Here is a 23,589-nt window from a genome sequence, read left to right on the forward strand (position 1 = left end):
GCAAGTCTGCCTGTGCTATGGAACAGGATGTACAACGTGAGAAAAAATACTAACGGTTTGAAGACACAAAGCAGAAATGCATTCACTTCAGGCTGAACTCCAGAACTTTAACACATGCCTGACATATGCAAGTATTCAACTAAGCAGGAGCACAAAAGGTGCATGACTGAATATAATTTCTAAGAGAAGATTACAATGTATAAAGAACTGATTACATTTATATAATGAAAGTAACGACAGGAGTTTGGGCTGCTGAACAGTTTTATCATTCACTGCATCATGTTAAATTTGTTATCTTCTTTGCTGCACCAGATAAGGACATCTGAATGAAAAAAAAAAAATCCAATCAAGTTAAATTGAGTAGCTGGATAAAGTTAAGCATAAAACAGGATTAAAAGACAGACTGATACAGTCCATTGCGAAGTTGATCAGGCTACCAGAGAAGCCTGGAGAATTACTTGCCACTGGGAATGTGTCTCAGGGACATCTGCTCCCAGCTGGCACTGAGCAAGCCAGCTCCTGAACTCAAAGCTGTCCAGTCAGCCACGGATGCAGAGAAGCCTTACATAGAGGCAGAGCAAACCAGCTAGCATTAATTCCCAGTAGTTCCAGCTCTTATGGTCCTTGTCCATACTCTGGTGTTTCATTGTGTCAGGTCTACATACCAGAATTTAATAAACATCACAGCTTTTATTTTCCATCCAGCTGTCCCCCAACTATTACTTTGAAAGGTTGTGACATGTTTTTCTCTTTCCAAAGTGGAGCACACTTTGCCAATACGATGTGTAGCAAAAACCACACTAATAATCTTTAATAGCATAAATCATCCTTAAGCAGCACCGACACTATCCTGATGACTTAGCTGCAAAAAGACAGACTGATCATTCAAACTTAGCATTAATAGCTTCTCCATGCCATCTCCACTGTTGAAACAGTCTGGGCCCCTATAGGTCACATAAGACAGAAGAAATAAAATACTGATAAGGAGCAGTTGCTGACAAGCTGTGCGTTGCTCTTATAGTTTTGCTTAATCTTCGTTTTTAAAATTATTACCATGATAAGGTAGCTCATAAAACTGTCCCAGTTTGCTGGCAAGCTAATGAATCTCATTTGACTAACAAATGGCAACTGAGAAAGCATATGCTCAGTGACCTACTTCTATCTCTGTAACAATACTGTTGGGCAGTCAGCAGTGGGAGCACCAAGGTTGAAGCTAACTCCCAGGCCCAGCCACTTGGGACAGGTACACACACCCAGTACCAAAACATGCTGCATTCCATGCTGGTGAGCCTGCCTTTCATGAATTGAAAGCCACAAAATGCACATTAAGTGTTTATAGCTGATCACCACTCAGGATTACCAACCAAGGTTTTTAATAATAAACAGAAAACGTTTTTAATAGACTGAGGTCATTGAAAAGGAACACTACGTAATCCCCTCACAAAGTAATACATGTGTTTTCCATTCAGTATTTATCAGCCTTTCTTGACACTGATTTGCTTCTGTAAGACTGATCAGAAGCATCAGGAAGATCAACTCCAGTCCTGAGAGCAAGTTTAAGGACCTGAAAATGCTGTTGACCGCAAGCAGACATCCCCTCTTTTGAGCAGCAAAAACAATCTGCTTTGCACAACTACTATTCCATAAGCAATACTTGTTACTACTTTTCTGATTTCCAGTTCTTAAACTCCAAAAAGAAAGTTATTTTAAAATACAGGCTAATACTGACACCAGTAATGAAGTCTGAAGAGCAGACAGCAGGAGAGGTAGAAAATATATTTGTATTCATTTAATTTAGATCTAATAGAACAAGACATTTGGACAAGTAGATGACGGGGGGGAGATCTGCCACCAAAGCTATCAAAGACAAAGAATCCAAAACTCTCCCCTTTGTGACCACAAGTATAAAACAACAAATCTATCTAGATTTCTATACCAAAAAAAGCAAGTAGTTTCTAGCCATTTTCCAGAATTCAAATCAAGAAGCACAAAATGATACACTCCAACAACATATGCTACCACAGTGGTCTGGGATGCTATGAACAAAAGCTGATTACTGGCACTTCAAAGCAAACGGCAAAACCAATGGCAACCCCTACAACCATCCATACAGGCTGCTAAGAATAAAGCTAATGTGTTTGCGTGCATTAAAAATGTATTGTGAACAGACAAGTATCATCTGAATATTTCATTTAGTTTTTAATCGAAGAATAGTTGGGACTTTTAATTAAGAACTGAATTCAGAGTTGGCTAAAAGAGGAAACAAAGTACAGAGCTCTTGAAAGTCTCTGTATTTATACTCTTAAGATCATAAATTTTCCATCGAGTTTGAGACCAAAAAACTTGTAGTCATCTGATTTTAGCAACTTTTTAATCTCTCTGCCTTATTTGTTTTAGGAAAGCTGATACAGCAAAAATGATATTTTGCACAATGAAACTCAATGCAGACTTTAAAAGCATTGATATTCAGTGCAGAACAAGAGAATACATGCTATACACATACATGTTATGTAAGACTTCATTTTCACCTATGATCTATAAGAGACTCTAGTTCATAAAATAAAAAAGAACGGATCTGCAAGCTTATAACATTTTTCCAATTCTCCGGCCTCCTTACCGGGAGATCACAGAATCACAGAACAACCAAGGTTGGAAAGATCTCCAAGATCATCTAATCCAACCATCCACCCACCACCAATATTTCCCCACTAAACCATGTTAGTTCTTTGCAATGATGCTATCCAGATACATGCTATTTTACTTGTTAATGTAGAAACATCCATAGAAACGTCATTTGGCCCAATGGCTTTGATGCAGTCTATTCACCAGATACTATTTCTGTGAAAAGTAAGGTTAAAAGAACCACTAAATGAAGTTATCAGAGAACATACACAAAAACCAATAAATGATTTCATTGCAGTTAACTTTTTAATAACATATTTGATAGTAGGCAACAACCATAAAATCACCAAGTTTGGAAAAGACTTGTAAGATCATCTAGTCCAACCACAGTGCACGCTAAATCATTTCCCTAAGTAGCAAGACCACACACTTCACAGAATCACAAAATTGTAGGGGTTGGAAGGGACCTCTAGAGATCATTGAGACCAACCCCCCTGCCAAAGCAGGTTCCCTACACCAGGTCGCACAGGTAGGCGTCCAGGCGAGACTTGAATATCTCCAGAGAAGGAGACTCCACAACCTCCCTGGACAGCCTGTTCCAGTGCTCCGTCACCCTCACCGTAAAGAAGTTCTTACGCACATTCGTGCGAAACTTCCTATGCTGCAGCTTATGTCCGTTTCCCCTCGTCCTGTCTCCACGTACCACTGAAAAGAGACTGGCCTCACCACTATGGCCGCCACACCTCAGATATTTATAAACCTGGATCAGGTCCCCTCTCAGTCTTCTTTTCTCAAGGCTAAACAGACCCAGTTCACTTAGCCTTTCTTCATAGGGGAGATGCTCCAGGCCCTTCACCATCTTTGTGGCCCTCCGCTGGACTCTTTCCAAGAGATCCCTGTCTTTTTTGTACTGGGGAGCCCAGAACTGGACACAGTACTCCAGATGAGGCCTTACCAGGGCAGAGTAGAGGGGGAGGATCACCTCCCTCGACCTGCTGGACACGCTCTTCTTAATGCACCCCAGAATGCCATTGGCCTTTTTGGCCACGAGGGCACACTGCTGGCTCATGGCCAACCTGTCGTCCACCAGGACGCCCAGGTCCCTCTCTGCAGAGCTCCTCTCCAGCAGCTCATCCCCCAGCCTGTATTGGTGCATGCAATTATTCCTCCCTACGTGTAAGACCCTACACTTGCTTTTGTTGAACCCCATCCGGTTTCTTACTGCCCAGCTCTCCAGCCTGTCCAGGTCTCGCTGAATGGCAGCACAGCCTTCAGGCGTGTCAGCCAATCCTCCCAACTTCGTATCATCAGCAAACTTGCTGAGGGTGGCCACTATCCCCTCATTAAGGTCATTGATGAAGATGTTGAACAAGATCGGACTCAGCACAGACCCCTGGGGGACACCACTGGTTACAGGTCTCCAGCCAGACTCTGCACCACCAACGACGACCCTCTGCGCTCTGCCAGTCAGCCAGTTCTCAACCCACCTCACTGTCCACTCATCTATCCCACACTTCCTCAGCTTTGTTATAAGGATGTCGTGGGAGACAGTATCAAATGCCTTTCTAAAATCAAGGTAGACTACATCTACCGCTCTTCCTCCATCCACCCAGCATGTGACAGCATCATAGAAGGCCTCCAGGTTGGTCGAGCACGACCTCCCCTTGGTGAACCCATGCTGACTACTCCTGATAACCTCCTTTTCTCCCAGTTGTCTGGAGATGGTATCCAGCACAAGCTGTTCCATCACCTTTCCAGGGACGGAGGTGAGGCTGACAGGCCTATAATTACCCGGGTCTTCCTTCTTGCCCTTTTTGAAGACCGGAGTGACACTGGCTATCCTCCAGTCTTCAGGGACCTCCCCTGTTGTCCAAGACCTCTCAAAAATGATGGAGAGCGGTTCGGCAATGACCTCCGCCAGCTCCCTCAGCACACGTGGATGCACCCCATCAGGTCCCATGGACTTGTGCACCTTAGTACTGCCTAGGCGCTCACGCACGTCCTCTTTCCTGACTAAAGGGAAGTCTCCCATTCCCCACACCCTCTCACTAACCTCCAGGGTGTGGGATTCCTGCAAGAGAGCTTTTTCACTGAAGACGGAAGTAAAGAAGGCATTCAATATCTCTGCCTTCTCAGCATCCCCTGTTACCAGAACCCCCCCCTCACTTAGTAAGGGGTCCACATTCTCTCTAGTTTTCCTTTTGCTGTTAACGTACTTGAAGAAGCCTTTTTTATTATCCTTTATCACTTTAGCCAGATTCAATTCCAGGCGGGCTTTAGCCTTCCTCGTTGCGTCCCTGCAGGCCCTGACTACGTTGCTCTATTCTTCCCAAGTGGTCATGAACACCTTCTTGAACACCTCCATGGAAGAATATTCCACCGCTTCTCTAGGCAGACTGTTACACTGCCCAACCACTCCTTTGGAAAACAAGATTTTCCTAATATCCAACCTGAACCTCTCTGGCACAACTTGAAGCCATTCCCTCTTGTCCCACTGCTAGTTACCTAGACGTAGAAGCGGACTCCCACCTCACCACAACGTCCTTTCAGGTCGAGCATGCAAACATGAATGGGTGTTAAGGTCAATGTATTAGAAATTTTCATGAAGTGTTATTTTTAGCTTTTCTAAAACCTCGCTCTTGATATAGTGCAATGTGCTACCTAGCCTTTTATTAAAGAGATCAAGCTGAAGCTTTAGAAACCTGCATAAAGCTTCCATTAAACATGAAATTTACAGTGCTATCGTTCACAAGATTTGAGAGATTAAAAATGAGTGCATTATGAAACCAGGTCAATACACTCAGGAAGTTAGGAGCTGAACCAAATACAAAGGTGCCCTCGAGTGGCCAATTTAAATGCACAGAATATACAGGGAAATAATCTAAATCAGGAGGTCTACTCCATACTCATTTGACAGGTTTTAAGTTCAGCTACTAGATATGCTTTTCATTGTCTTTATTACAGCACACCTCCAATGCATGCCGACAAAATTAAATTAGTATTTTATTTTAAAGCAGTATCAATTACAGACTTGTAATAAATGCACATACACACAACCAATAGCTTACCACTTTTAAAGGTCTACTCCTGAAACACTGAAAGCAGCATATAAATGCTGATGCACTATTACCAGTACTTATGTCTGAACATCTCCAGAAGTTCATGAACTTAGCTGGTTAGGCTTTTTAGTTATTAAAACACTGATATTCAGTGCTCAGATTGCTGGACAAACACTACAGAAAAAAGATGCAGGGACCCACGTTTGAATGTGCTCACCCCTCCTTTATTCTTTTTTGAGTGCTCATATCTCATTTCAGGAATACAATGAAGTTTGTGCAAAACCTAGCTATAGTTCTGTATATGTGCAGAAGTACAGACATTCATAAAATTTTCATTGAGTAGACATGTAATGAATATTCTGGGAGATCTTTTTCAACAGCATTTGATTTTGATACTATATTTATTTTCCAACTCTAAGAGCATCCATACATACTGTTGCCTACTCTTTGGGGGGTTACTTAGCTTCTCCTTTAGACGTCCACATCTTGGGATGCTAGAGAGAATCACCTTAGTTTAAAGACTGACACTGGATAAATAGATACTTTTAATCTCTTACTCAAGTGCTCTCCACTTCCCCTGTCCAACATAAGAGTTATTTTCAATTTGCATTTCTTCCAGGGAAAACTGTCTTTAATAGAGCTTCCCAACATCTCAGAACACCTTTCTTCTCTAAAGTGGCAACACCTGCTCCACTGCATAGCAAGATAACGTACATTTTCATGATTGACACTGAACTGGCAATCATCAATATGGATTTCAGCTTTCGCAGTATTTTTGTCTGCACTGATATAGTAACTTGTAGTTAGGTCAGTCCACCCATGTTTACTCCTCATGGAAAGTAATTGATTCCTTATGGAAGCAGGGAAAATAAGATCCTGCTTCTTATATCAAATAACTCACTTAACCACTACTGGGCAAAGTCTAAGCTCAAGGCAAGTCAGTAGTGGTATACTCAGGTGTTGATTCTGGGGCCAAGCCTGCTTAACTGCTTCACTGATGACACAGTGGGACAGTTCATCACATCAAGTCCGAAGATACAAAATCAGGAGGAGGAGTAGATGTAGTATGTAGGCATGTTGCCATTCAAAACAGCATTGCAGGACAGCCCAACAGGAACGACATGGAATTCAAAGGGGAGCACCAAGTCCTGCATCTGGGGAAGAAAAATTTCATCCATCAGTCCAGGCTGGGGGTCAACTGAGTGGAAACAAGCTCTGCAGTAGAGAACCCAAAGGTCCTGGAAGACAAGCTGGCTGTGTGTCAGCAACATGTCCAGTTCTGGCCTATGTTACTGGTGGCTTAAAAAAACAAACCAAATCCCTCCCTAATATTACAAGAACTGTAGTGTTTTTCCTAAGTGGTCTATGGAAAACATAGGCCAGCAGGAGCAAGTCCAACAAAAGAATTCTAGAATGATTAAGGGATCGAAGCATCTTTCAGACATGGAGAAGCTTAGTGAGTTGAGAACTGTTTAGTGCAAAGGAGAGAAAGCTAATGCAGGAGAAGGAAAGAAATAGGGAGAAAAAAATATCTCAATGTGTATAAATACCTGGTAGCAGGGAGCTAGGAAGACTGAAGCAAAATGCTGCCTATGGTATTCAGATATTTAGTAAAAGGACCAAGAGAAACTGATCAAATTAAATCAAAAGAAATTCCACTGAAACAAACTTTTTAAATATAAGGGTTGTTGAATATTGGAGCAAGTTGCCAGGAAAGGTCTTCATCCCTGGAGATTCTCAAAACCCAAGTGAACACAGCTCTAAGTAGACTGTTCTAGCTGACCTGCCTTGAGCAGGTTGGATATCCCTAGGGGCTGCTCCAAGCTATTGTGTGATTCTTAATTTAACTCATTCCACCAGCATGAGCATACAAACAGTTTTATCCCACTTTCACTATCCTTGCCCTCAAATCATAGTTCTTGTGTGGTATTGTCATACTTCCTTTTAATACCTATCTTTATTAGTATATTTCAAATATAGTTATTACTTGATTCAAAAATTTTTCCATAGACCACTTAGGAAAAACACTATGGTTCTTGTAATATTAGGAGAAAGGTTTGGTTTGCTTTTTAAGCCACCAGTAACATCTCCCCATGCCAATGACTGAATGTTTCTCAATGCTAGCTACAGCTACTTTTCACCAATCCTATCATACCCAAATTTTTACATCTTAAATTGCCCACGTGGCATATATTACACAACGCATTTGCTGCACTAATCTCCTTTAAGACAACTTTCTGAAAAATGTGTCATCACAATCTTTAAATTCACATCACATTTTATCCAGTTGCCTGTCTAATTTCAACCCTCTTAAATTATACATAGTGTTTTAGAGCATGGAAAACGTAGATCCATTATTCTTTTCTTTCCATGAACTTAAGAGTTTCACAGAGCTTCTCCTGCATACATAATTCACACTTTTTCTTAAATATAGAAATTTTGTTTATTATTCTCTGAATACCATCAGTACATGATAATATATTCACACTACATGTAGTGGAATAGTTGGTGCCATATCATTATTTGTGAGTCTGAAAGTACCTAGAATGAGCTTGAGATGATTCACTATCCACTGTGAGCAATGCAGTTTCCATACGCATTCTGAGAAGCTGTGTTTTCTTCTTTAATACTTTTTTTTAATTAAAAACTGCAGAGATTGCTTGTGAGAATACCTACATCATTTATCTTTAGATACAAGCAACAGCTACTTCACTACTTCTTTTCTGTATTATATGTATGACATAACAGTCATTGTTGCTTTTTTTTTTTAATATCAAAGTGAGGGTACTATTTTATTTTATTTTTTGTTAGATAATATGGTGGCTTCAAACTCGACTTCCTAAAACTCTGAGAAACTTAAGTAATTTCTCTCGGCCATTGCATGTCTAAAGACATGGCCTTATTAACAACTTGCCCTCTACCTTATCAGTTATATACATTTGATTACAGGTATTTGGAACTCAATACAGAGATAATCAGTCAAAATGAATACTTCCTTCAGAAAAAGCTTTAAACAACATTTTACAGGTGCAGAACACAGTTTGCATTCTTTCCTGAGCGAACAGAGGGTTGAACCAAATCACCCCTTTAGCACTTCACCTTTATATGTATAGTCATAGCATTGAATTATTTTATTTTTGAAAAAAAAAAAATAAATAAAAATTACAAAAAAAAAAAATAATCAGGCAAGCTACCCTTGTTCCAGCTACCCTTGTCCAAAAATCCAATCAATGTACTTTCATCAGCTCTGTTCAGACATTTACTAAGCCAAGAGCTTTGACCTTCCATAATGCCTTTCCTCAACAAGAAGCAAATTCCACCCACTGTTGCTACCTCAGACGTCATTCCAAATACTGGTGAAAAACACATTAAAGGCTAGACAGAAATTAGAAACGTTAAGAAGAGAAGCAGCTTTAGCATCAGCAAAATTGTTCTCTTGAGAAAGATGATATTCATATTCCTACACAACCAGACACTGTCTTCACATTAGTTAAGCAGATTATGCTTATTTGTTTCTTAGGAAACAAATACAGAGGAGAAGCAATACAGTCTAAGTTTTCAAGTTTAACAATTACATTTATTAATAATCTAAGACTCATCTTCAAAATTTTTCCAAACTAGAAAGTGATCTCAGAAAGCAATCTCCTAACTTTCAGTTCTGCATTCAAGTACTCAGTCTTCAGATTGGTTAGAGAATCAAAGGAAAGAAATAAGGCAAAAATGTGCACTTGTCAAATAAATGCTTTGTCTCAATGATCATAAAAGTTAACGCTTTAAGTGTGCTCTCTTTCTCTGGGTAAAAAAGTCAGCCCTCTAGTATTTGTTTATTCTAAATAGATTCTAAAAAACATATCCTATTTTCAAACTAAGCTATACATCATCTCTTTTCAGTATCACACAAATGTTTTGAAAGAATCAAAAGTTGTGATAGTTCAACTAAAAAGACCATCACCTTTAAATAAATTAGGATATTTTTCAACACTAGTTCTATTAATGAACTGCATACATTCCATTTTCAAGTCATTAAAATCTCTTGCATTAGCTGGTAGTGGTAGAAAATCTACGGTAAATATTGTTTCAGCAATACAGGTAACAAAAAAGGGAAAGAGAACCTGATCTAAAAGTCAAGAATAGCTTGATCTGCCATAGCTTCAACAATGAAAATATCACTAGAAGAAATAAAGTTAAAAAACAATTTTAAAAAATCTCCTTGCACAACAAGCAAGCAGGCTGTGATAGCTACAGTCTTCAGCTGGAATTCTCATCAACTTTCTTCTGGCTCTGCATCACTGCACATATCTACAGCTTTCTTGAAAGCAGTATGGCAAAGTAAGAGAATAAGTTATCCAGAAGCATACCAATATATCCCAGACAAAAATAGCAAAAAAATTGAAGAAACAAAAGAATTGTTGCAATTGTGCTAAGGTCTGGTGAGAGGAATAGAAGAGGAAAAGCCCAAATAGAAAAAAATCCCTGAAGACTGAGGGTGTGAAAGCAGCTGCCTGCCTCACTCAAATGGTATTTTTCCACTCGGGAGTCCCCTCTGTATACCCAGCTTTAGAACCATGCAAGCCTTCTCAGTCTCCTAAAAATAATGATAATTTTATATTTTGTTATCTCAGAATACGCCTTGTGTTTCTGATTAAGCTTTCATTTGCTCTGCTTGTATTTACTACAACACTTCTGTTAAGTCCTTCAGGTTATTTATTTAAGCATTCAGGTTCAGATTCTTGGGGAAAGGTATCTGGGAAGCTGCAGGCTGTGCTGCTTAAAACACGTTCCGGGAGAAAACAAGGAATAAGAAGTTTAATGGAACCCAAAGCGAGCAACAGATTTACTAAGCAAGAGTTTTTACAACTCAGATTGTAAGAGAAATAACTGATCTGCATGCTTTAGCACTCAGTTCTTGCAAGTTGTGTACAAAAGCAGCACATAAATACAGGATCTGCCTATGCTTAAAAGTGAAACTCGGGAGTAAGCCTGAAGTTGAATGGTATTATTGAACAGCTTCATATTAGCACCCATGTAAAGAAAAGTTTTAACATACACAATTACCTGATATCTCTGATACATGATGTCTGTAGTTGATTATAGAAGTGATGGAAGCACTAACCTGCAAGTCAAACATCACAGCATATTGCACAGCAAGATGTTTGTGCCACTGTACCTTAGATGCATCACGATCATAAAGACCCTTAATTCTTTCATTTTGTGAATTTTGTTTTAATAGATTCTATGCTGTATGTTACATTTTTTTCACAGCTTACATATTGCTAAAAAAAAAAATAAGAGGGCTTGGCAGAAAATAAATTTTAGGAGGACAATAGTATTCTGGGAGTATTTCAAATCAGTTGACTTATTGCTGCTCTCAATGTGATTATTCAATAAGAAAAAATGCCCACTATTAGCAACAGTAAGTCAGATGTGGTTTTCACAGCACAGAGATGACATATACCCCCAAGTAACACACACAGCTTCACATTTTTACTTGTAGTATTCCTCAATTCTTTTGAATTCAAGCATCCATAAAAAAGCCTACTGAACACTACATCCTGCATGTTTCAAAATTCCATCATGTCAAAGCAAAACAGGAAGGTAGCTGGCCACACTGAGAGACTTGGCTTAAGCAGTCGATTGGTAGAAGTTTTAACAAATCGAAGTCTCACCACAGTATGACTGCAAACTACTTTCTTTTATACCAGTGTGACTCTTACTGATGTTGTACAAGAATTACAATAGCACTGAGCTGAGAAATATTACTTCTAACTGTCACAGGCTACACAGCTTAAGTGGAATGTGCTTTGATAATAAGTATACATTTTCCTAAACATAATAAATATCAGATAACTGCCTGCAAAGTCATAGCCATAATATCAGAAACCTACAATTGTATGTAAGCAGTTACAGATTATTACAACTGTGTGATACTTTCAGAAGTTACAACCTTCCATTCTTTGGGCTGGCCTAAAAGGTAATTGCTTCTGTGAGTAAAATAGCACATCTGCCTTAAGGGCTTTCTTGAGGATTACATTTCCCTAAACTACCCTTAACTTCAGGGGAAAAAAATAAATAAATAAAATAAATATATATATATATATATACACACATACACATACACACACTCCAGTTTATCAAGCTTGATATAAATTGAGCTGTCTGGCACTTACAGAAGTTATAGCCTCATTCCATGCTTGTTGCTCATCCCCTGCATCGAGCCAGATTTTGAAAAACTGATACACAGAAAAGATACAGCTCACAGCTGTGCAAAGTCAGCAGCATATTACAATAGTCATATTCAGTACATCTGTCTGAAGATACTCCCACTAGGTACAAAAAGTAAAATATTTGCTTCATTTGGTACAGTAATTTATCTACCATTCTTTTTCTCTGTGTACACCAGAATAAAACTTTAACAAGTCAAATACTGCACCCTTAGCAGCAGTTAAATTAGAAAAGTAATCCATGAAAAAGTCAAGTAATCATTAATCTGGAAATAAATTATTTCTACAAATGCAATGTTAGATGTTTTTTCTAAATCCTTTTCTCCTTGTTTTACAGTATAATGAAACAGCAAACACAAGTGTTCAAACTTTGGAATTATTAGAATGTTTCAAGTTTAAATATTAAAACAATAAAATGAAAGGCACTCAGAACTCATCCACATTACCTTCCTCCTTAAATTGTCAGATTGATTTTAACCGTATTTTTCCTCAGGATTTTTTTCATGGCTTTTCTTCCCCCCCCCCCCCACCTTGATTTATTCAAACTGCATTGCTTACTCTGAACTAGAGTTACTGCTTTTTGGTTTCACCTAAAGTACACATGAAAGTAAACTTAAGAAAAGGAACAAGCTTAGCATGATTGCCTTCGTAAGCTCTTTACTTCCCTAACCTGATATAGTGCCTCACTTTGACAATTAGGGTCTATCATTCATGCAGCATTCCAAGATTTTTCTCAAGGAAAAAAGCTTAAGACCTTAGTTTAGGATTAGCCCTAATGGATATTAGGCTGTGTCCCACTGCTGAACAAAACAAAATCAGTACCATCACCCCCAAAACCACACATCCTGCTGTTTAAAAGGATGTCAGGGTCTGAATTCTAAAGCCTATATTGTGTCTAAGCAAGAAAACAAGCAACTGTGTACCGGTAATCCAACTTCAAAGAGCTGAGTAAATTATTCCACTTATTTAGTTCTGAGCATTGATACAAAAAAATCAGCATTTCACATATTCCCTGTACAGAAAATTGAAATCCATGCATTTTAAATTATATTTTAAAGTCAGAAATTAGAAAAACTTACAATGCTGAGTCTATTTGATTTCTGCTGAAATGCATTATTGTTTAAAATGTAACCAGCCAATAAAATATAGTGCTGTAGCTTTATCCTGCATTGCTTTTCAGTTTTTTTTGACCAAATAAATAAATAAATAAATACATACATACATACTTTTTATACATGCTTATTTCAAGCCTGCATATTTGAAAGCCCTACTGGCCAGTGGGTAACTTTGTTTTCACAATAAGGGCCTCTCAAGACCAAATTCATCATTACAGCAGTTTTGTCAGAAAAGACACCTCAACTAATTGCACTTTGATACAAGATGACTGAGCATCGTGGAATTAGGAACTGAACTTGACATATATGCTCCTGACTTCAACAGGCAGAGTACAGTAACACAGACATTGTACTGTGAGACAAACCTGAAAAGCTTACAATTTTGTTGAAATTAATCTAAGAAAAACAGCATATGGTTTTGAATTTTTTTTTCTCAAAGCGTACAATTTTTATGCAACTTTTAGTTATTATCACAAGCACCTTGAATAGTAAGACCAGATCTGGGAACATTGCCCTTGAGGTTTTTGGTACCACTACAGCAAAATTGCTGGACTTAGTTTAGGTATTAGGAGGAAGTTTTTCACACAGAGGGTGGTGACGCACTGGAACAGGTTGCCCAAGGAGGCTGTGGATGCCCCATCCCTGAAGGCATTCAAGGCCAGGCTGGATGTGGCTCTGGGCAGCCCGGTCTGGTGGTTGGCAACCCTGCACATGGCAGGGGGGTTGAAACAAGATGATCATTGTGGTCCTTTTCAACTCAGGCCATTCTACGATTCTATGATTAAGGAAAGCAGCAACCCCAAGGCCTAGTGAGCCTGCTTTTGCACCTTTTTGACTTGGTCATAGAAATGACAGTAAACACACACACACCCCACAGAACCACAGGGGTTATAAGGGACCTCTAGAGATCATCATGTCCAATCCCCTGCTAAAACAGGCTCCCTACAGTATGTTGCACAGGAAGGTGTGTCCAGGCAAGTCTTGAATATCTCCAGAGAAGAAGACTCGACAACCTTTCTAGGCAGACTGTTCCAATGCTTCATCACCCCCGCAGCGAAGGGGTTTTTCCTCATGTTCAGATGGAACTTGCTATGTTCTAGTTTGTGCCCACAGACACCTATTCTGTCACTTTGCTTCCTCACTGAGTAACGTACCCAGGAGAAGGAAAGAAGCATACTGGACATCCCAAAAGAACACCCACCTCCACCTTTTCTCCCTCTTTCCTGTCAGTTCAAGGCTCTCTCAAAAGATAATCACAGAACAACATAAAAATACAAGTGCAGAAGAGCTGGGCTGAGAGCCAAGGAGAACAAGAAGCAGATTGGGAGGCAGGCACCACACTTGTGTGAATTTGCAGGGCTCATCTATTGTTCAAGTATTTCATAATCAGATTGTGTTCCTATATTAAACAAATTATGCAATATATGAAAGTCAATAAAAGAAAAGCCCAGGCAAGATGAAATAAAATGCTGTTTCTTATTCAGTAGTAACATTCATCTCTCCAGCTTTTCTGGATTCTATTCTTAATGCTAGGACAAATAAACGATTTATATTAGTCTGCAGTACCATAAGCAAAATCTGATTACTCATTCAAATATACTATAGCAGAAGTAGATTGTCACATGAAACAACTAGGCTCACTGTTTAAGGCAACCTTGCAAGTCTTTTAAAGAAGTATGGGAACAAATCCTTTAAAATCATTTTTTACCTCAGGATCAAAGTAAACAGCAGTAAACTGTAGTTTAGCTGAAGTAACCTTCCCTCTACTTCAATAGAGCTTAGTGAAATTGACTTCTCTACTTTGCAGGCCGTTCTAAACCTTCTAAAATAAAAATATCATTCAAAGATCCACTTTATCAGATGGCAAAGGTAGGATAAATAGCCAGTCTCTACTCCTATCCTGATATTCGTTCTCTAACAAAGTTCACTAACTAGTCAGGTTGACTAATAAGTTTTGTGTTAGGCCATACCTAAATAATGCAGACGTACAAGAATTTAAGCATACATACACGTATATAAAAATTAAGCAGCATGAACTAGATTGTACGCTCCATAAACAGTATCAAAAGAATAGTAAGACTCTGTACTGCAATAAAATCATCTTGAGCGAGATCATACAGCATGTGTGGGACAACCAGGGGATCAGGCCCAGGCAGCATAGGTTCATGAAAGACAGGTCCTATTTGACCAACCTGATCTCCTTTTATGATTGAGTGACCTGCCTGGTGGGTGAAGGAAGGACTGTTGACATAGTCTATTCAAACATCAGCAATGCCTTTGGCACTGTCTCCTACAGTGCATTCTCCTGGGGAAACTGGCAGCTGGAATGGGCTGCCTAGAGAGGCAGTTGAATCACCATCTCTAGAAGCATTAAATAAACATTTAGATATTGTACTAAGGGACACAGTTTAGCAGGGAAATATCAGAGGTAAGTGGACAGTTGAACTAGATGATCTTGGTGGCCTCTTTAAACCTTTGTGATTCTAGCTTACATTTTAAAATTGCTTTGTAAGAAAGTCATTTATTAGCTTACTGCGGCAAATGCACAGCTATTGGATTAAACAGCCAGTATGTCTTATTGCCCATGTTTGCTGTCACAACCTCAGCGGAAGCAAGGTTTTAGCATTTAGCAGAGCAACAAGACCCACAGATTAAGGGCCTACAACATCTTAAAATCTCTCATCAAGGTACTACAAAGAATGAGGAAAGAAAGACAAGAGGAACAGTAATCCCATTTTATTCCTGTAACACGGAAAGAGATGCACAGAAAGAACTCCCAAGTGTACCGTTAAAGAACTATCCATCACTAAAAGAGCAGAACACCACAATACACAAGTTCTGAAGAAAGCTATTTCTTGGGTCATAATGGTTTGCTGTTACAAATGTAATAGACAATGCACGTTGTACTTGAAGGATGTAGGAATCAAATTTCAACAGATAAAAGAAAGCATTTATTACTGTATCAAAAAGTTTTCTACCACAAAGGACATTTTAACACGTGTAATGTTTTCTATATTTCTTTCATGTTACTTTCAAGTAAGAAAAGTGACAGAATTCTTAGCAAAAATGTTTACTTACATTGAAGGCATTAGCTGCATTTTTATCGTAATACTTCTTCTTTTCATACTTATCCCTGATGAAAAATTCCACGGCTCTAAAAATAGCTAGTTTAAGGAAAACATGCGTTCAGAAAACAGCACCAGTAACCTAAAAAGCAGGCGGGTTGTTCAAATCAAAGAACAGCAGCAGATTCTGTTCACTCAATCATTTTAAAACAGTAAAACAGAAAGCACTCTACAGAAAACAGTTACCACTTCATCATCAAAAAACTGCATCCTTTCAGTGCAGAAAATTAATCAGTTTAATCTTGTAATGAAACAATATCAGAAGCATATACTAGAAGTAGCCAAGTGTTCCACAGCCATGATATTTGCAGTTAGTATTTATAAGCTGCAGCACTGCAAAAACTTGCAACAAAGGTACTCATGTAGAGTAAGTAATTAAAGCACAGTTTATGATCATAACTTGGAAAAAATACTTGCTCTTCAGAAGAAATGTATATATCTGTTTTTCAATTTGAACAGAGGACTTGCACAAACATCTCTGTGGGAGGGAAAGGAAACTAAAGCAATATTAATCAAAATATATTGAACGAAAGGTGAAAACAGCAGCAAACATAATAACACTGAAACCAGAACATACAACTTGCTAGCTCAAACACAGATAGGGCACTAGCTATTTTCTTTAAGCATTATCTCAGCCAAATAAAGCAGCTCATCCAAAATAGAGTGAATATTTTAACTTCACTAACGCTGACTCTGCAGTACCTGTAGAATAAGTTTTAACTAATCTGTTCAGCCATATCATCCAATTTTGAAATCAAAGTTTCAGCTATGCAAGCTGAGGTTCATTGCATCTTTAACTTCCAGATCATTTTTTTCCCCTCAGTCAAGGGGAAAAATACTTTAGTTCCGTTCACAATCTCTTTAGATTAGCAGGGAGCTCACTATACACAGTTCCTTCCTTCTGAGCATCAAATTTTATCCTCAACAATAACACTTAGTTTCAAATGGTATGCAAGCACCACCTAAACACCTGCCTCATAAAAAGCTGCAATAACAAAATAAAAAAATATTCTTTCTGTTCTGCTTATGAAAAAGCAAAATTGCTTCAGACAGGTTCTTGGCAACACCAAGTAAAGTATTCACAGGCAGGCCAGTAGTCATATCCAGAAAGAAGACCACAACTCACACAGCTGGTGAAGGGGCTCTCAAGCAATGCAGCACTACTTCTCAGAAAGCAGCCTAGACCCAAAAGACTCTCTCCCTTTAGTGGCTGGCCCTTATATGAACCCAGCATGGCTCCACCCTGGGCCCACCCCTTCTTGTGGAACAACGTGCCTGTGCTCCCTGAGCCAACCACACCCCTTCACCAGGTGCTCAATGTGTTCAAGCCCTGACCTCACTGTTCTCCTACACTTTCATACCTCTTTTCAAATGTATTTGCATCCTAAAGAGTACCTCATACACTCTGAAATATCAGTATTAAGATAGCTATATACTCATGGTTCTTCACACATACTGAAGGACTGACATTTTGCCCAAAATCAAGGTAAAAATGAAACTGCAGATGAATGGAAGCCACAGAGTATGCAATACCCATAATTTTTCATATTTAATTAAGAATAGACAGAATTACTTCAGAAATTTTATTTTCAATCTGCATTACAAATTACTTGCTGCAATGCATAAACTAAGTGTGAGGACAAGAGAGAGAAAATATTTTTTTTTCCAGTTTCCCAAATTGAACACTTGATATTTGGGGCAGTTATAAAGTCTGAATTTTAAAAGTATTAACACAATCAGAAGTCTTCAAGTTTCACAAGGCTTATTTTTTTTCAGGATGCTATTACTCTGGGGTATTCAGTTGTGTATTTTGCATTCAAGGTAACCCACATCAACATACATGAATTTTTGAACCATGACAAAGTTTCTTTGGTCAGTAACCTCCCAAGCACTTATTAGCAGAATTTAACACATATGCCAAATCTGATTTCAAAGGCAAAAAGAACGAAGAGACCAAAAGAAAAGATTTAACCTGCTCTTGGAACAAAAACATTTTCAAACAGGAGGAAACTAGTGCCCACATACAAAACATGAAGATGATTCTCAGAGGTAGCTTCTAGGCCAGAATCCTGCCAGGCACAAGAGAAGATGAAAACATGCCCAGAAAGGTCAGTCTTGTGATAAAGAAGTAGAAGAGACTGGGGGATTTTTATCAGAGATTTCCCTCCTCTAAGTTTCTTGATGTCTCCATTCAGCTTCCTAGAAAGCAGAAGTACGAGTACATCCCAGTAGTACAGGAAGCTAAAAGCTAGCACGGAATAATATATACAAATTCAATCAATATATAGCAATGGGTTTTCACAGTTCACCCAAAAGGTGATTCAGAATATTATGAATATTAACAAGCAGAATACTTGCAAGACAATGATGATTTTGTTTTACAGCATTACAGCTGGAAAACTACTGTGCTGTGTAGTTCCAGGTTTGTTTGTTTGTTTGTTTTAATTATGCCTAGACACATTTAACTCAAAAGCTACTGGAATATCGTCAGATTTGCTCAAATGCACATTATAATTAAGCCCATAACCATTTAAAGAAAATCTCTTGATACACAGAATGTCAAGCATACTATCTAATAAACAGAAGAATCAAAATTGCTTTTATATAGAGATAGAGAAAATTCAGATTCAGTTAAAACTAAGTCGGTTTATCAGCCTCCACAGCCTATATTAGACGTAAAAGAGCAAGGAAAAGATTCAGCTCGATTTAAGGTTTAAGATCTCATTATAATTAAGAGTTCCAGTAAGATCAAGTGAAGCAAATCCTACCTGTGGAGTACCATCACTAAATCAGAAGCTAATTAATTAATCCAAATTAATACTACTATAAGTTTTACAACGGATTCCATACATTTAAGAAAGAAGAAAATGAATTATTTGTGGCAGATAATTTTTACTCCAACCCCTCCTCTTCCAGATACCTGGTGATAAACACATACCAGCACAAGTGGCAGCTGACAGACGTCTGGTTTATTCAGAAATTCCCATGCTAATCATCTGTGCTCATATAGTTCACAGAGTACACAAACTTCAAGTTCAGAAAACCATACAGTTAATCTGGAGAAAGAAATCTGTACTTCACTTGTGTAAGATCCAGTGACTTATTTTACATTACCACTCAGCTTATTATATCTTGTTCAAATTCTTCTAACTATAGCTGGCAGTTATTCAAGACAAAGACAGAACTGAGAGCTCTCTGGTATCACTCCAACTTCCTACATATATGGAATTTATGCAGTCACTTCTTTTGACAGTAAAAATAAATGAGGCTTGCCAAATCTCATTGCAAAGTAGATTTGCTATAACTGAAGCAATTTAATTCTTTTCTGAACTGTTCCCAACTTCTACTGCTTTTTCTTACATGCCAATATCAATGAAATAATGAGTTGCCACATGGAGAATTTTCTTGAAATAGTGGTAACATCTAAATTGCATTTAAAATAATTTCAATATGAAAACTGAAGCAAAAAGGATACTGATCTGTTTGAGGTCTTCGAAAGTTCTCTGGTAGATTTGCTTCATAGAGTAGTCTTGCTTTAGTATTTCCCATTTCTTGCATGCACTAAGGAAATGTTGTAGAAAACAGTTAGTTCATGACCCTTGCATATTTCCAAGTATCTACTTGATACAGTCAGAATGCTAAAGGTGTGACTGAATGATGCTGCAGGTTTTAAAGTACTTTACTGTCCCACAACTATTACACTTAACAAGCTTCAGCTTCTCAAACTCATTCAGCATACCATAAATTCTTATGAACATGAGTATTTCTGATCCCACACTTGAGAGGAGTTCAAATAATGTAACAAAATTATTCACAAAACTGTTTAAATAATATATTAGGTATTTGTGAATAGGTTATAGCTGACTAAAATCTGTTCAGTTCCATGGAATGAAACCTGAAAAATCTCTTGCGCTATCTATAAAAGACATCCTCTGCTTACAATCAGAAGATCTAAAGAGTACATGCAATACTTTATTAATACAGAACCACATTTGAAAGATTCAAAGGAAGGGAAGGTAGAATACTCTTAAATACATTTCCTAAAAACCACAGGTATCTTTTTTTGATCAGGTAATTTTCCTGTCTGTGCAGAGGTATTAAGTTATCTTGTTGAACAGTTGCCCTAAAACATTTGAAAATCACCGTATATCTCCTGTATCTATTCTTTGCTTGTAAAACATGAGAAACTCAATCCTTTCAGAAGTATTCCTAGAATTCCTTCCAATTTGTAAACACATCAGCATTTTACCTGTATTTGCTCAGGTGTCCACTGGTCCAAGTTGACAGATTTGACTCTTGATATATGGACCCCAAGATTTCGATGTATTCCAGCACATCTGATGCAAATAAAAACACCAGTGTTCCATGAAGCCCATCGTGGACCTAAGGGAAATGTGGAAATATATTAGTTAATTTCAAAATTTCATATACTGTGAAGATTTTCTTTTGCATTATTCTATTCTAAGCAAAAGGACATCTGAATGAAGGCTGACAGCTCTTTCTCCAAGACATCTAATTACTGCTAATGTGGTCAGCCATTTTATTTATGACTTTCTACTTAAAACTGATATAACATTTCAGTTAGCTGGGAAACACACCCCAAAGAAACTTTTAGAAGCTGGCTTATGAGTAGCAGTAAGATTTCATTTACACTTAGAACAACGCTTTATGGCTACGCATCAAATGCAAAGATCAGCAAAAATCAGTAGAAGATACCCCTTTCTCTCCAATTAAAAACCTCCTAAGAAAAGCATCTGTAACTAGCTTGAAATTAAATGCAGAGTAATCTTATATTAATGAAACAAATCCTTTAATACCTATATATGCACGGACTCCAAAACACTAGCATGCAAGCTCTTAGGGAACAATTATGCAAGCATTTACAAAGTCAAACGATCAAAATACCCATGATGTATTCCAGCATCCAGACAATTTATGAACTTTATCATTGTTTCTCAGCTGTGTTAGCATGATGAGACAGACTTACATACAGTATGCTGTCCTGAAATCCCAAGCACACCTGTAAGAGAATCAAGTCTAGCTCCACTTGGGTTATTTGACTGTAGTAATTTCAAGTCAAATGCTCTTTAAAATTGTCTTTAATGTTTTTATGAGTTTTGTTTTTATGAGTGCACAACACAACACTGGTAATGGAATAGTCAGTCAGTCAGTGTCAGCAGTTATGTCTGCTCTCAGTTTCTTGTCCATTCACCTCTCTTATTTGAGAGGAGAGAAGAGGAGGAAGACAGGAAGGAAAAGGTCTTGGCAATGCACAAGCACTGTTCAGCATTAGTAAAAACAAGGAAGAAAGAAATCCTTTCAGTTAGCCTCCATTCTTTGGAATTGCTGTACAAAATCCCAACACACATTCACACAGCCCTGTCTTTACTGCAGAAGGCTTTCCACTTAATAGTTACGTTTTGGGTAGACACTTTGCTTTTCATTTGTCTTGTTCATGATCTCAGCAAGTCAGACTACCTTACGTTCACTGTTTGACCTCCAAAATCGTAAGCATTAAGGTGACTGGCAGTTTTAGAAGTAATTGCTACCATCATAAAGTTAGATTTCAGGGGGCAAGAGAGCTAACAATTACTCACTGAAACCAACGTTGACAAACCACAGTACACTCCATCTTCAATGGAGAAACTAACTCTAGTTAGGTAAGAACTAACAGTGAAGCTATTTGGAATACAAATCTTAGAACAGCACAAAAGCCAGCAACATCTTGATCTGTCATTTCCCCCACCCCACCAAGGACTACATACATAGCTAGAGCACAGGAAAACCCCACTATCAACACACAGTACTTTAGTTTTAGTGTACTAGAATGGAGTTTTGCAGGCTACCTGCCTCAAAATATTAATTGAGTTTCAGCTAACGTTGTTGAAAACAGCAAAAAACTTACTCTACATACTTCCTTAGCCACCCCCTTATAGATAACATAACTTTGTTCATGCAGGTGCTTAACATAGTCATGAGAATTTAAAAACAAACACAGCAAGGCCTTGTGCACCCAACAGCTTGTCTAGTGTGGAGAAAATGGATGGCTCACCCTCAGGTGATAAAGAAGAAAGCCAGTTCTCACTGTGTTACTACAATGACAGGAGACATTTATCTGCAGTATCTATGCATCATATTAATTTTATCTGTAGTGTATCATATTTTTGCCCCTCACAGTGTTCACACTGCCACTATAATTGTATTTATTTTTAAAAGTGGCAGGACTAATACAACTACACATCCCATCAGCCTCTCAGCTAGGCATTGCTCTTTAGGCCAGCTGCCTAATTCCCTATTCCTCAGACTTTTTCAGCTATCATATCTCATATGCATACATTCTCCTTTGATAAGATGCAATCAGAATGGGGGCTCTACATGTCTGAGGTCTATTACAATAAATTGGGACAAAGATTGCTAACCTAAAATTTTGTTAGCAAACAGTGAAATCATAACATACCATAGTTACTATTCTCTTGGAAAGGAACAGTTTTGGTTATTCTCAGATGTTCGTTAACTTTATTTATGAAATAATTCAGTGAAATAAAACTTTTTAAAGCAACAGTAGCAGACTAAGGAGTGTAACAGCACTGACAAACTTGAGGTCAAACAGAAGTATATATACACATGTAATCTCTGAATTTATTTCAGACTAACAACAAATGTGCAATATTAAACATTAATAAAAATATTTTTATAATAATAAAAATAAAATATTTATACAAGTCAATTACGGCCACTGTAAGCAGTAGGTAGAAGTTATAAAATTCTTCTGCATGGGCATCAAAACTGGTTGAATATGCAGTGTGACAGCCTGTGAACAAAAAGAACTCCCAGATCATAAGCAAAGCAACAGCAACTGATGTTCCCAAGTACATACTTTATGTTAGCTTTGCTCAACACTCTGCAAACATTCTGTGTCAGCAGTAAAGCTACCTTGCCTGCCAAGAACTGCCATCATACAGTGCAACTCCAGTTGGCCAATGTTAGCACAAAATGTTGTTTGACATAAGTTTTAATACAACATTTTATTCTTTTGAAAGTTATTTGAATAGAAGCTTTTTACTAGAACAGCAGCTTGCTGCACTGCTTCAGTGTACCATTCCTGATACAAAACCCAATTCAGTAACTTCTTCAGTCATTTAAGATATGGGTAACTTCACTGCATAAAAATGTTTTCAGTCTCTTTCATTGCTGGCTAAAGATAACATTAGGAAAAGACCCACAGGACTTGCACTTGTCCTGAAAATAACTGGTAAGTTTACATCTGTTCCAGCAGTCCAAGCAGTCTCTGAAACACTGTCTTTTCCAAAGACAGACTGCTACCTCAAGGATGAAAATCTTGTTTGTTTCATCTGAACTTTTCTACACTGCCTACTGATTAGACTTAAGTTTAATTTTCAGTTCTTAATAGAACATTTGGCAATCTTCACTAGGACATTAACAATTT

General features: G+C 38.1%; 1 protein-coding gene across 4 annotated transcripts in view; it reads right to left on the bottom strand.

The window, feature by feature from the left end:
- The window catches only part of SMAP1 (small ArfGAP 1), a 93,593-nt gene that overhangs the window by 48,392 nt on the left and 21,612 nt on the right, over window positions 1–23,589 (bottom strand). For all 4 annotated transcript variants that reach the window (XM_085217820.1, XM_085217818.1, XM_085217817.1 and 1 more), the window contains exons 2-4: window positions 20,392–20,525; window positions 19,618–19,703; window positions 16,096–16,171 (exon numbers count right to left, since the gene is read on the bottom strand). In XM_085217820.1, the coding sequence (XP_085073946.1) occupies window positions 16,096–16,171; window positions 19,618–19,703; window positions 20,392–20,525 (296 nt within the window). The remainder of the gene's footprint in view (window positions 1–16,095; window positions 16,172–19,617; window positions 19,704–20,391; window positions 20,526–23,589) is intronic.

This window comes from Meleagris gallopavo, chromosome 2 (genome assembly GCF_905368555.1).
Source record: "Meleagris gallopavo chromosome 2, MGAL_WU_HG_1.1, whole genome shotgun sequence".
In the NCBI taxonomy this organism is placed as follows: domain Eukaryota; kingdom Metazoa; phylum Chordata; class Aves; order Galliformes; family Phasianidae; genus Meleagris; species Meleagris gallopavo.